A 13,647-nucleotide genomic window follows, 5' to 3' on the forward strand; every position below is an offset into this window, starting at 1 on the left:
GCCCGATTTTGTATGTAAAAGGCATCGGAAGGTGTTCACCAGGGCATGGTTTCAGGGTACCTTACCCTCTCGAAATTCGCCTGATATGACCGCAGAAACTCCCGGGCAAATATCAAATGGGATGGTCGTCAACTAGAATCGATCCCAGGCGGGCCTGAACGCGAAGAGATTGCTCTCTTATGTTTTCCCAGGGTATTTTCTCATTGCGACCAAGTGATTTCTGGGATGGTTGCTGCGAAATTTAGGCCCTGGACGCTATCTGCAACTAACGCATACAAAACGCCAACGTTTTGTACCATGTAAAAATCGGCAGGGGAATATTGTTTGATACCACCTTATGAACAATGTTGCCAACCCAACATAAAGTTACTTTTTTTTAAATGGGACTATGTTATATGACGTATTTCGAACAAGTAGAAACGAGTTACAAGAAATTGAAAATTTGACTTCTTTCAAAGGACGTTATTTCGGAAAAGTGTTTAGATAAGTGTGACACACAATTACGTAGATTTTTTTCAATAGATATGAAAATCATAATGCCGTTTTCAGCATTTGATATCTCAAACTGTTGCGGAGTTACAAAAAAATTATAAATTTAATATATTGTTTAAAAATAGCGTATTTGTATGAACTTTTTAAAGCAATTTTTGGTTCTATAACATTATAACAATACTTTGAGGTAGGTGTAATTACAAGTTCTCAGAAGTACATAATTTTAAGCAGTGTTGGAAACCTTATCATTGTTTGTCACATCTCCAGAACTATTTGAGATATCAAATTACTGTAAACAGACTTACGATTTTCACATGTATTGGAAACCATCTATATGTAATTGGATGAGATACTCATCTAAGCAATTTTTCGAAATAAGAACTTCGGAAAAAAGTTTGATTTTTAATCCATTGTAACTTTGTTCCTTTCATTCGAAATCCACCAATCATGGTCATAGCATGAGATACTAAAGTGCTTTGGATGTGCATTGCCCCGACTGTCTCACTTGCTTTATTACTGCTGTAGAAACGGTAATAATCTAAAACGAAGGCCAGTAAGTTAGAATAGCGATAATAGTAGTTGTGAAATTAACTTAGTGTTAATTCCAGATACCAAAAAATTGGTTTAATTTATAAAGAATCTTAACTTCTTACGTATAATCATATACACATCGTTACATTACGAAATCTCAAACCAATATTCACTTTATCGAAATCCCTATAATACAGTAAATTCAACATTTTTAGTTGAAAACTAGCGTCAATTACCCGCTTCGCTGGGTTAAAATAAGAAAAATTAGTAATATATTCCGTTAGTCAGTCATTTTTTACTATTACTGAAGCGCTCTTTGATCGATGTTTTTTTGTATTGTATTCATAAACCGGGACATATAAATTTTCGGGAATTCCAACTCGAGACATTGCCACATAAAGTTGGCTATGTGAGAAGGAAAGGGTTCTCTCCCCCTCCCAGTTTCCCAAGTTGCAGCGCTGAATTGGATTTAAACGGCATCAGAAGTGTTACTGTTCCTCTCAGTAACCATGAAAACTATCGATTCGACACTAATATCGATCATTTTTATATATCTCCCCGTCCTCTAAGTTGGACCGTGAAAGTGAAATGATAAAAACCATCCCAAGCCCGAACCTCATCTATGTTGAAAATTTGATCGATATCGGTCGGGTGGTTCAAGAGTTATTAAGTCACAAACATAGTCACTTTCATAGGACTTTCAGACTGAGTCGACTGTTCGAGATTGTGTCCGTTGCTTCTGAAATCCGTTAAGTCGAGGGATGAATGTAATAGCAAAACATAATAGTATAATAGTGTGTATAATTTATAATAGTATAAGTCCGTGTGTACGCTAATTTTTAATAGTAAACAGTCAAGTTAGTAGGTGTCTTATCTGGCTTCTTGATGTGAACAAATCGTGCTAGCATGCAGGCGGTTTGCAGATTTTATACTATTATGGCAATTTAGTTGCAATTTGAAAACTACGTTGGTTCAAATTATTTATTTCCTGATATAGTAGTAAACCTATAGTATACAACGAGCCGATGGCTTCGGCGCAATAAGTAGTATATGTGATATGAGTTCGGTGTCCAACAATTTTGGAAATTAGAAATTCAGAGATGTCTACAGTTTTTGTTGTTTATTTTTCCATGAGGAGAGACCAAAATGTCGTCACTGCTGTTCGGAACCAGAAGACTTGTGGAGCATGTTGGGCATTTAGCACTGTTGAAACAATTGAAACGATGAATGCTCTGAAGACTGGTAAACTGCAAGCTTTAAGTGTGCAACAGGTATTTCCTTTCTGTTTTTCTTAATTTTATTTTCTGATTTTTCTGTTTTACTGTTTTGAGTAAGTTAGTAGGTACAGGCTCAAACACTTGTCAGCACAAATTATGTGTTGACGGTGTACTTTCTAGCAGAATGAACTAACAAGAGCTACGTATCTCGCCATGCTTTATTGTAGATCTTTCCATTCCTTTTCTGATTTCTTTCTGTGACTACACTTTGTGTCTTAGACCAGGGTTGCCCAACGTTTTGAGTACATCGGGCTATTTGAGCAGTTGGGCATCAGCTTGCGGGCCACAATTTAAAAATAAATAAATAAATAAATAGTCTTCTTTTAAAAAATCCAGATTATAAAAAATTGTTAACTTTTTTGTAGAATTTAGATATCAAACACTGAGGTTTTGTAGTTGTAAATGTGCTGTATTACAAATTTTCAAAATAGTTACTTAAAATTGTATTCCTTAATATTTGCATCGTTAGGTGGCAACTTTGAGGATATCCTTGTTCTTTAACGTTTATTTTTTTTCTATGATAGATAAAAAAAATAATACAAGTGTTATTTACTGTTGTCAAACGTATTTTTGTTCATAAACGTATGTAATTTATTATAAACATTGGATTTTTGTAATTATTATTATTATTATTATTAGAGCTTCTTCGTGGCTAAGCGATTAGCGTATGCGCCTTTGGCGTGGGAAATCCAAGTTCGATTCCCAGCGGGAGCTCATGTGGTTCGGATTCCACGTTAATCAGTAGGTCTCGTCTCATAGCCTCGCTGCTGAAAGGGACGTTAAATTCAAAATCAAGTCAACTCAACTTATTATTATCATTTTGAATGTAGGGTAATCAAATCATTACAAGTTTAGTAACATATTTCAAAATTTTCGTCCCTGAACATTTTTGTTCACAGAAGTATGAAAATTACTGTAACAAATATCGGTCTTTTAAACTTTTTTGAATGTTAGGAAATTAAATTAATACAAATATTTTAATTTATTTGAAGATAGTGCTAAGAATAATATTTACATTTGTTTTTTCACTCACGAAAGTATGAAATTTTGTGCTAGAATTGGCTTCTTCAACATTTTTCGGATATAGGAAAATTAAATCAAATCAGGCTCATTCTTGGTCCAAGTTGACATTTGGCACACACATGCCGGACATATGGGACTACTTTGGTACCCCAAGGAAATCAAATGGGCACTTGCTGAGATATCACTGATTCAAAATTTTCCCGGGATTTCCTGGAAAATGATATTTGGTTTTCAAATAAATGTTCCTGACATATCTTGTAGTATATTCTTTCCTCTTCAAAATGGTATATTATTTTTCTCTCTAGCCCAATATTTACGGGAGATATGATCAATTGAAGCTGACAAGGTTCTACAAAAAACATCAATTTTTTCCATTTTTTACCATCCTGTACTCTGAAAGTACAGGGGATACAGGGCTGAATTTGGTGCATGATCATCTCTCATAGAGGCCTACATGTACACCAAGTTTCATCCAATTCTGAGACAACGAGAGTTTTTCATTTTTCCTGAAAATTTAGTTGATTTCACATGGAATGGCTCATATTTTATTCACAAAAATATAGACTTCAGTTACTCATTTATTTCAAAATAGTACTAACACTAACACACAATGTTTAATTTTTTAAACTAATGTTTCTATATCAGGAGTTAATTCTGTTGTTGCTAAGCGAAGACACTTTTCTATTTGAGATTTTGTGTACTTCATTCTTGCAAATATTGTTCACATAAGTATGTGTTTCCAAAGAGGCACAACACGCTTGTGTCTTTCTCTCTTAATTTCGTGAAATTATCCTTCACTACATTATTTTTCATAAAATTCTAAAGTGGTTACTTCAGAATATTTTACTTTTAGTTCTGAGTCACTCTGGAGTTCTATAACCCCCATTTGAGGATCACCTGGACCATCGATCACGACCACAAGTGGATCACTAACTGTGTTTGTGCTGAATATCGAAATAATGGAATCTATCTTTGAATTCAGCCTGCAGTAGTTGAATTGCAGCAACGTAACGAGAATAGTCTGCGTCCTGTACTTTTGTCATGCTTTCAAAATGGGTCATTGCGCTCTTGCAATTGGCATTTGAACATTTCCAGTATCATTCGAAAAGCTTTGATGCATTGGAAGAGAATGTGCACTGATTTTTTTTGGGGGGGAGGGGGGGGGGGGGCTGAAGCTTGAAGTTAAATGTGAAGATATATCCGTGAAGAAGGCAAAACCTGCCAAGTACTATTGGTCGCTGAACTCGTATACTGGATAGCCCTTCGTCTGCATAAACTCTTAAATAAACTCTTTCAGTTTAAAAACACATGTGAACACTTTTGACCAGTTCAGCCATCGCACATCACAAAAGTAGACGACTTCACTCTGATCGGTATAACATTCTGTTTGTAGAAAATTTTGGAACTGCCGATGGTGTAAACCGGATAAATTTTACAATATCATTATTGACTTTTATTACATTATCAAACCCAAGAAATTTTGCACAGAGATTCTCCTAATGAATAATGCAATAGTAGCTGATAAAATCCAGACATTTCAATTCTTGTCGCTAAAAGCCCAGAACATTTTTGCCAACCATACTCTGAGCTCCATCTGTCGCCACTCCTACTAGGTTTTCAAGTTCAGCTCATATTTTTTAAAGTTCGCTTTTGTTGTGTCCAGAATATCGATTCCCTTGGTTGTTTCTTTTAATGGATAGAGAGCAAGAAGTTCTTCCAAAACTTCTAGCTCTTTGTCGACTACACGAATAAAAATTGCCAGTTGTGCAGTATCGGTTAAGTCGGTACTTTCTTCCTGCGCCAAAGAGTAGCACAAGCAACCATTCAGTTTCTTTCTCAAAGTTTCTTTCACATTCACAACTAGTTCTTCCAATTTTCCCGTGACAATGTTCCTAGATATGCTAATATTTTTGAAGGAATCAATCTTATTGGGACACACACACATTCTGCAGCTGCCAATATGAATTCTTTCACAAATCCTCTATCAGGAAAAAGTTCGATTTCTTCGCAGTTTTTTCATCAATTACGAAACTAGCTTTTACCACTCTATCAACATGATGAGACATTTTCTTGAACACAGAATGCTGGAAATTCAATTACTTCTTCAGGAAGTTTATTTTACCTGTTTGCAGCTGTCCTTTAAGAGGTGAGAATTTTTCGACATGTTTCGATTCATAATCTTCATAAGGTATACTCCTTTAAAATTGAAATACTTTCGTGATATATTAAATAAAGACGTTTGTTTTCATTTTCTACAAAGAAATATAACTATTGTCCACTTCTTGCTAAAATTCATGCACACCTTACGGTAATTTAGTTTTCTGGATGGATTTGCCATTATGAACAGGTCCTGGACTCGAACGAACTGAATCTCCGTTGTGAAAGGCAAAGCTAGAAAACTTCAAGACTTCGATTTGATTTGATTTTGAGTTCATCGTGTCTAAATTTTAAGACATCGCCGCGTACGAGCAACAACGGAAGCTTCGGAAAAGCACACACGCAGAGAGAGAAAATGTGGAAGTGACAACAAACGCTGCGAACAATAATAGAAAAGATTCGGAAAAATTACATACTGTAAATACACAGCGGTGTCTCAATCGAATTTCTACCGTATTTTTTGTAAACTGTTTATTTAAAAACTTGTTGCAATGGAGAAAGAGAAACACATTCTTAAGAAGTAATAGTTTTCTGTCTCAAATCCTTAAAAAAAAGTTTCACTCTTGGTGTAAAAGATTTCAAAGAACGCTTATCCTCTAATTCAGCCACATGGGAAGTATGTTAAAATAAATAAACATGTGCTATTTATGTAAGCTGAATAACATAATGCATAAAATTATTTTTAATTAAAATTTAATGTACTGTACCATTTTTCATACTTCCAATTTTAGTAACTCTCAAAACATATATATATATATATATATATATTTTGCTGTTGGTTTGACACCAGTTGCGGCTGGAACTCTAAAAATCTTTTCTTTATGGATGTCTAGTTATACAAAATAAACACAAAGTACACTCTTCAAAATAGACATAGAATCAGTTAGGTAATCACGATTATTGTCCTCCCTGGCTGTAAAATACCATCGTTTAAGTTTTAGTTTCTTTACATTATAAATATTCTTGTTTTACGTTTCACGTAAAACTTTCGTACGAAATAATTCATAAAAAAGAAAGAAGAAACGTATAAAAGGTTTGAGGGCGCGGTCAAAAATTGGGTATGCCTGTATTAAAGTGACTGGCATCTTGAAACCGTACTATTCCAATTGTTTGTTTTGTACCTTCTGCTAGAATAAGTCTGTTCGTTTCATAAATTTTAAATTAGCTTTTAGTTATTCTTTTGGGTGTATACAAATTTGTAATGGTCTAAAGATAAAGAACGCTGAAGGAAGAGCTAATAGTTGAAACCGTAACATCCAGTGTATACGCTCGGAATAAATAAGCCGATAGATTTTATATTATTATTATTATTGTTCGGGCCATTCTGCCCTCTGTTTGTTTCATAAAAATAAGAAGAAAAAGGAGGCTTATGTTTTTTTCCGTGTTTGAGCCTATTGTGAGCATTTCCAAAACTTGGAACAAATTATATGTTTTATGTAGTGTCAGTTTTGCTGTAGAGATGTCTCTGCAGGTCAATATGATTTCTATTTGTAGTATCTTACTCTGGCGGTCTCTTGTCTTTCTTTTCAAAAATACCGTTAGGCCGCCTCCCGCATCTTTTTGTCAGTGTTGTGTTGTGCTTTCCTGCAAAAGCCTCGTGTGCGGGATCTTCAGTGTTTGTGTGTAGTATTTGCTTATTCTAATACTTATTAATTCCAGCAACTATACAAATTTATACAGTCCAAAATTCCAGATTCAAAATAAATTGTTATTGTTTTCAGTAACTCATTATCTGTTTAATTAAATGCGCAAAACAATAAACTATTGTTTGGTCGGCGTATACATAGTCCATCCGCGCCAAATTACTAGTGCCTATGTGAACTGTTGCTGTGAACAATAATAGACTAGTGATTGAGTGTTTTTTTCTCACGAACATAGTGCAGTGTTTTAGAGATGGAGCCGCTAAAAATTAAGAAAAGAACATTAAAGTCAAAAATTACGCGCGAAGAAAAAGCCATCACAGAGTTGGACGCTACCGCAGCGGCAGCCATCTTGGTGCATCAGGCGAAGGTCAGTGAACTCCAGCAGGAGTGTTCAAAGCTGCTGGATGATATTTCGGTGGTGGCAGGAGACGAGGAGTTCGAAAAAGAAGAGGAAGAGTTAGCGGAAATGGACAAGAGAATAGTTCAGATGTGTGTTCAATTGATGGATTTTCAGTTGGAGGGAAGTAAAGGAGCTCAGCCTTCGTCTTCGTCTGAAAGGCAACCTGCTAGTGACGTAAGACTACCGCAGTTTCAGTTGCCAGTGTTTTCGGGAAACCTCCATGAGTGGTTATCGTTTCACGATTTATTTGTGGCTTCAGTACACAATAACAAAAATCTCTCAGGTGCTCAAAAGTTGCAGTACCTCAAAACATCCTTGAAAGGGGAACCAGCACAACTCCTTCAAGCGATGCAAACCACGGACAGCAACTACAAAGAGGCGTGGGACATTTTAAACGCACGTTATCACAATAAGAGGGAAATAGTGAACGCGACAATTAAACGCTTAGTTACGCAACCCGTAATACAACAAGAATCGCCAGCCGCCCTACGTAAGTTAATTGATACCACAATGGAGTGCACGCGGTCCCTCAAGGTGCTCGAGCAACCAGTCGAACACTGGGATGTTATCTTGGTTTATCATATCACGGATAAACTGGACAGTGAAAGTCGTAGACAGTGGGAACTTTCATTGAAAACAAATGAACAGCCGTCATTTGAGCAGCTCGCAGAGTTCCTCGATAACAGAGCCCGAGCGCTCGCAGTGTCTGCCGGCGGGAAAACGCGTGTCGCCGGAAGTAGTGAGCAAGTGAAGAATCGCGACAAAAAACAAACTTCCTCCCATGTTACCACCAGTGAACGTGGTCAAACATTATGTGACATATTCAGTGCAATCCACCCCCTCTGCAAATGTGCGGAGTTCACAAAACTCAAAGTGTCGGATCGTGTCAGCCTAGTGAAAGAGAAAAAACTGTGTTTTAATTGTCTTCGGAAATCGTGTAGAAAGGATACGTGCGCATCTAGTACGTGTCGCAAGTGCGCTAAAAAACATCATACTCTCTTGCACTACGAGAGAGCTGAGTCACCAGTGCGTGAATCAAATATCACGGCCCATGTTGCAGCGGACGCAAGTGTGCCACAGGTGTTGTTATGTACTGCCATCGTGAAAGTAAGAGGAAATAATGGTGTGTATTACCCCTTCAGAGCAATGCTAGATTGCGCGAGTGAATCTAGTTTCGTCACCGAGAACTGTGTACAAAAACTGTGTCTCAAGAAAAAGAAATCCAGTATTGTGATTTCCGGGATTACAGGAGCAGGAGTGGCGACAGCGAGTGCAATGGTGGACTTAGAGTTTCAGTCATTCGGGGGAACAAGTGAAACTTTTGAAACTCGTGCTGTGGTGGTTCAGAAAGTTACATCTGATCTACCCAAACAAAAGTGTCCTAGTGCTACAAACTGGTCTCATTTAGAGGGCCTAAGATTAGCAGATTCCACTTTCAACGTAGTGGGCTCCATTGACATTCTGTTGGGAGCGGACGTGTTTCCATCACTTATGTTGAGCGGGAAGTGTATGGGGCCACCCGGGACGCCTGTCGCATTAGAAACTAGTCTCGGCTGGGTGCTATCTGGCAATATAGGTCCGACAAGTGGGAAGCTAACGGTGACGTCACATCGAGTTTCCTGCGAGATCGATGAAGCTCTTCGCCAGTTTTGGGAGTTAGAAGAGCTCCCACTTACAAAACACCTGTCCAAGGAAGAAAGGAGCTGTGAAGAACACTTCGTAGCTACACACCACCGTGACGAGCACGGAAGTTATGTGGTGAGACTACCTTTCAGGGGTAACACAGCCCCATTAGGCAGATCACGTGAAATCGCAGTGAAGAGACTATTAAATATCGAACGGAAGTTAGCTAGACAACCCTCCCTGCAACAACAATATCGTGACTTCATGAGGGAATATATTCAGTTAGGGCATATGGAACTCATTCCTCCAAGCGAGAGAAACGTTCCAGCTGAAACTAGTTGTTACCTACCACATCATGCTGTTTTGAAGCCCACCAGCTCCACTACGAAGGTGCGAGTAGTCTTCGATGGGAGTGCAAGAACAACTTCGGGTGTATCTCGGAATCAGAAGCTCATGGTGGGGCCAAAATTGCAGGACGATATTTTCCCGATTCATGTTCGTTTTCGTGAGCATCGTGTTCCCTTATGTGCGGATATTGCAAAAATGTACCGGGCAGTGTTAGTGCACAAGGACGACGTCGACTTCCAAGGAATTGTGTGGAGAGATTCTCCAAGTGCTCCAATCGAAGACTACCATTTGTTAACAGTGATGTACGGTACTGCATCTGCTAGCTTCTTGGTAACCAAATGCTTGCTCCAGGTAGTTGAAGAAGAAGGGGAGAAGTATCCTTTAGCAGCGAAGGCGGTGAGAAGAGATTTTTTCATGGATGGCTTCCTCGGAGGTGCAGCTAGTGTGAGCGAAGCAATTGAGCTTCAACAACAGCTGATTCAACTTTTGCGAGAAGGAGGCTTCGAACTTCGAAAGTGGCTATCTAGCGAACCGGAAGTGCTCCAGGCTGTTCCTCCCCATATGCGTGAAATTGACCTACAATTCAACTTTGACACCGATAACATCAAGACCCTCGGAGTACAGTGGTCACCTGTTAGCGACGAGTTTGGGTTCAACGTAGTGCCTCCCTCTCCCTCAGCAGTGTGGACAAAACGAAGAGTGTTGTCAGAGATTGCCAAGATTTTCGATCCCCTTGGCCTTCTCTCCCCAGTAGCCATCAGGGCCAAGATGATGTTACAATCATTGTGGAAGGAAAGCCTCGGTTGGGACGACCCCCTCCCCTTTGAAACAAGTGCAGCCTGGCGAGAGTACTGCGATGAGTTGTTTGTCTCTGTGAAGTGAAGGTTGAACGATGCATTGTGCCCTCTGACGCCGTCAGCTGTCAATTAATAGGCTTCTCTGAAGCTAGTGAGCGGGCCTATTCTGCAGTCGCCTATTTACGAGCAGAGCGTCTTAACGGTCATGTCGACGTGAGACTCATCGCTGCAAAAACCAAAGTTGCTCCCATCAAAACAGTTTCCCTACCCCGATTGGAACTGTGCGCCGCATTGTTGCTGGCCAAATTGTTAAAAACAGTTGCAAGTGCCATCAGTGTAAACGTCCAGGATGCAAGGGCTTTCACTGACTCTGCTGTTGTGTTGGCCTGGTTAGCCCAGTCACCTGATAAGTGGAAAACTTTCGTTTGTTTCAAATACAAGGAATTTTGCCTTCGTCACAATGGTCGCATACCTTGAGTGAAGATAATGCAGCTGATTGTGCGTCAAGGGGGGTAAAGCCCAGCGAGCTCTTAGAACATCCCCTGTGGTGGAGCGGTCCAGAGCGGTTGCGCAAAGCAATGTTGCCAGAGCCTCCATATCCTCTCGCTGACTTAAGTACAGAAGTGGAAGAAAAGAAAAAATGTATTACCGTTATGTGTGTGCAGTCTGAAAAGGACATCATGAACCGTTTCTCCTCCCTAGTGAGATTGAAGCGGGTAGTGGGTTGGTGTCGCAGGTTTGTTTACAACTGCAGGAATCCGGTGCAGAAACGCCAGGGGGCACTTACATCGAAAGAAATGGAAGAGAGCCTTTTGTGTTTGGTAAAGGAGGTGCAGAAAAGAGAATTTCACACCGAAATCCAGTGCTTAGTGGATGAAGAGCCCATTCCCAATAAAAATAATATTTTATGCTTGTCCCCCTTCATTGACGAAAATGGCATCTTGCGTGTGGGGGGGAGATTACAAAACGCCGACATTTCTGTGGATAGAAAGCATCCCGTGCTGTTGCCCAATAAGCATAAATTAACGGAACTTCTGATCAATCACGAGCATTTAAACACTTTCCACGGTGGTCCTCAATTAGTGTTATCTACGCTACGGCAACATTTCTGGATTGTGGGTGCGAGAAATCTAGTGAGGAAGATAATCCGGAAGTGTGTAAAATGTTGTCGGTTTGAAGGAAGAACAGAGACGCAACTAATGGGTTCCCTGCCCCCCTCTCGCGTAAATCCAAGCCGATGCTTTTCCCACACAGGTGTGGATTATGCAGGGCCGGTGCTACTCAAAGCCAGCTGGGGGCGCAGCCGTTTGAGGTTTAAGGCATACATCTGTCTTTTTGTGTGTTTTTCCACTAAGGCTATACACCTAGAATTAGTAGCGGATGCAAGCACCACTTCCTTTCTCGCTGCCCTAAGGCGTTTTGTGGCTCGTCGGGGCGTACCTAGTGACATCTACAGCGATTGTGGGCGTAACTTTGTAGGAGCTAGCAAAGAGCTAAAGGAATTGTTAAGAGTGAGTGTTCACACGGCCAAAAATGAAGAAACTGCTGCCTACCTCAGCAAACAAGGAATATCTTGGCATTTTAACCCCCCGTCCGCACCTCATTTTGGTGGGATTTGGGAAGCAAATATACGTAGAGTAAAGCATCATTTCAAGCGCATCGTGGGAGAGGTGGCGTTAAGCTTTGAGGAAATGTATACCACGCTAGTTCAAATTGAAGCAATTCTGAACTCCCGCCCCCTCACTCCTCTCTCGGATGACCCCAACGATCTGGTCGCTCTTACACCAGCTCATTTCCTTGTGGGAGAATCATTACTTTCTGTCCCGGATAAGGATTTCACTTCATCCCAGCTCTCTCATCTGAAAAGGTGGCAATTGGTGCAGCAGTTGTCGCAGCATTTTTGGCGCCGTTGGTCCCAAGAATATTTGTGCAGTCTCCAGTCAAGAACGAAGTGGCGGAAAAACCGAGACAATATCAAGATTGGTGACATGGTTATTTTGAAGGAATCCCATCTGCCTCCCCAGCAATGGAGATTAGGGCGTGTTCAGTGCATATTTCCAGGAAATGATGGCTTAGTGCGAGCAGTTACTGTAAAGACTGCCTTCGGGGAGTTGAAGCGCCCCATTGCGAAGCTGGTTCCATTGCCTTTCAACCCTTCAAAGTAAAGTGAAGTCATGCAAAACGCTACAGCCTCGCTCATCAAGCATGTCTTATCATTGCATATGAATATTTGTTTTGTGTGTGTGTGTGTTTTTTTTTATTATTATTATGCATTGTTATTATTTTTTCTCGCTTTTAGTGTATTTCTTGTGTGAATCTCGATCATTCATTGTGTGCGTGTGTTATTTGAAACTAGAGCGTTTCAAGGTGGGGGCTATGTTCGGGCCATTCTGCCCTCTGTTTGTTTCATAAAAATAAGAAGAAAAAGGAGGCTTATGTTTTTTTCCGTGTTTGAGCCTATTGTGAGCATTTCCAAAACTTGGAACAAATTATATGTTTTATGTAGTGTCAGTTTTGCTGTAGAGATGTCTCTGCAGGTCAATATGATTTCTATTTGTAGTATCTTACTCTGGCGGTCTCTTGTCTTTCTTTTCAAAAATACCGTTAGGCCGCCTCCCGCATCTTTTTGTCAGTGTTGTGTTGTGCTTTCCTGCAAAAGCCTCGTGTGCGGGATCTTCAGTGTTTGTGTGTAGTATTTGCTTATTCTAATACTTATTAATTCCAGCAACTATACAAATTTATACAGTCCAAAATTCCAGATTCAAAATAAATTGTTATTGTTTTCAGTAACTCATTATCTGTTTAATTAAATGCGCAAAACAATAAACTATTGTTTGGTCGGCGTATACAATTATTATTATTATTATTATTATTATTATTATTATTATTATTATTATTATTATTATTGACTTTCATTTCGAATGTTTGTTTCATTGATGTAAATGATACTCACCTTTAGTATATATTTTATATTTTTAAACACATTAATTTTAGACTTTATATGTTTTGTTACGAATTTTTTAATAATACGTAGTAAGTAAAATGTAACAAACGCCAGTACAGGTCTTCATATAACAATTTAAGTATTCAGACATATCATTCGAATACAGGCAGTCTCGGACCCATGTCTGTGCCACTTAAGTTACAGTATAATATGTTTAACAATATGACGCAATTAAACTTTAATACAGGTTGCTTGGACTTATGTCTGCAATCATATCGGTATAGTCATGGTGTATCAAATGGAAATGGAAAACCGAAACTTGTAAACAGAAGAAGTTAAGACGTTTAGAACATCGGCATCTTTTAAGTGTATTTCGAAAATTAATTAAATAGTCTTCGAATTGGTTAACATA

At 39.1% G+C, this 13,647-nt stretch overlaps 1 protein-coding gene across 1 annotated transcript in view; it reads left to right on the forward strand.

The window, feature by feature from the left end:
• LOC145670303 (cathepsin O-like) overlaps positions 1 to 13,647 on the forward strand; it is a 61,064-nt gene that overhangs the window by 15,900 nt on the left and 31,517 nt on the right. Inside the window, exon 3 of the mRNA XM_081738775.1 lies at positions 2,159 to 2,294. Coding sequence (XP_081594901.1) covers positions 2,159 to 2,294 — 136 coding nt within the window. The remainder of the gene's footprint in view (positions 1 to 2,158; positions 2,295 to 13,647) is intronic.

The sequence above is a fragment of the Thermobia domestica genome, chromosome 14, assembly GCF_964235325.1.
Source record: "Thermobia domestica chromosome 14, izTheDome1.hap1.1, whole genome shotgun sequence".
NCBI classification, from domain to species: domain Eukaryota; kingdom Metazoa; phylum Arthropoda; class Insecta; order Zygentoma; family Lepismatidae; genus Thermobia; species Thermobia domestica.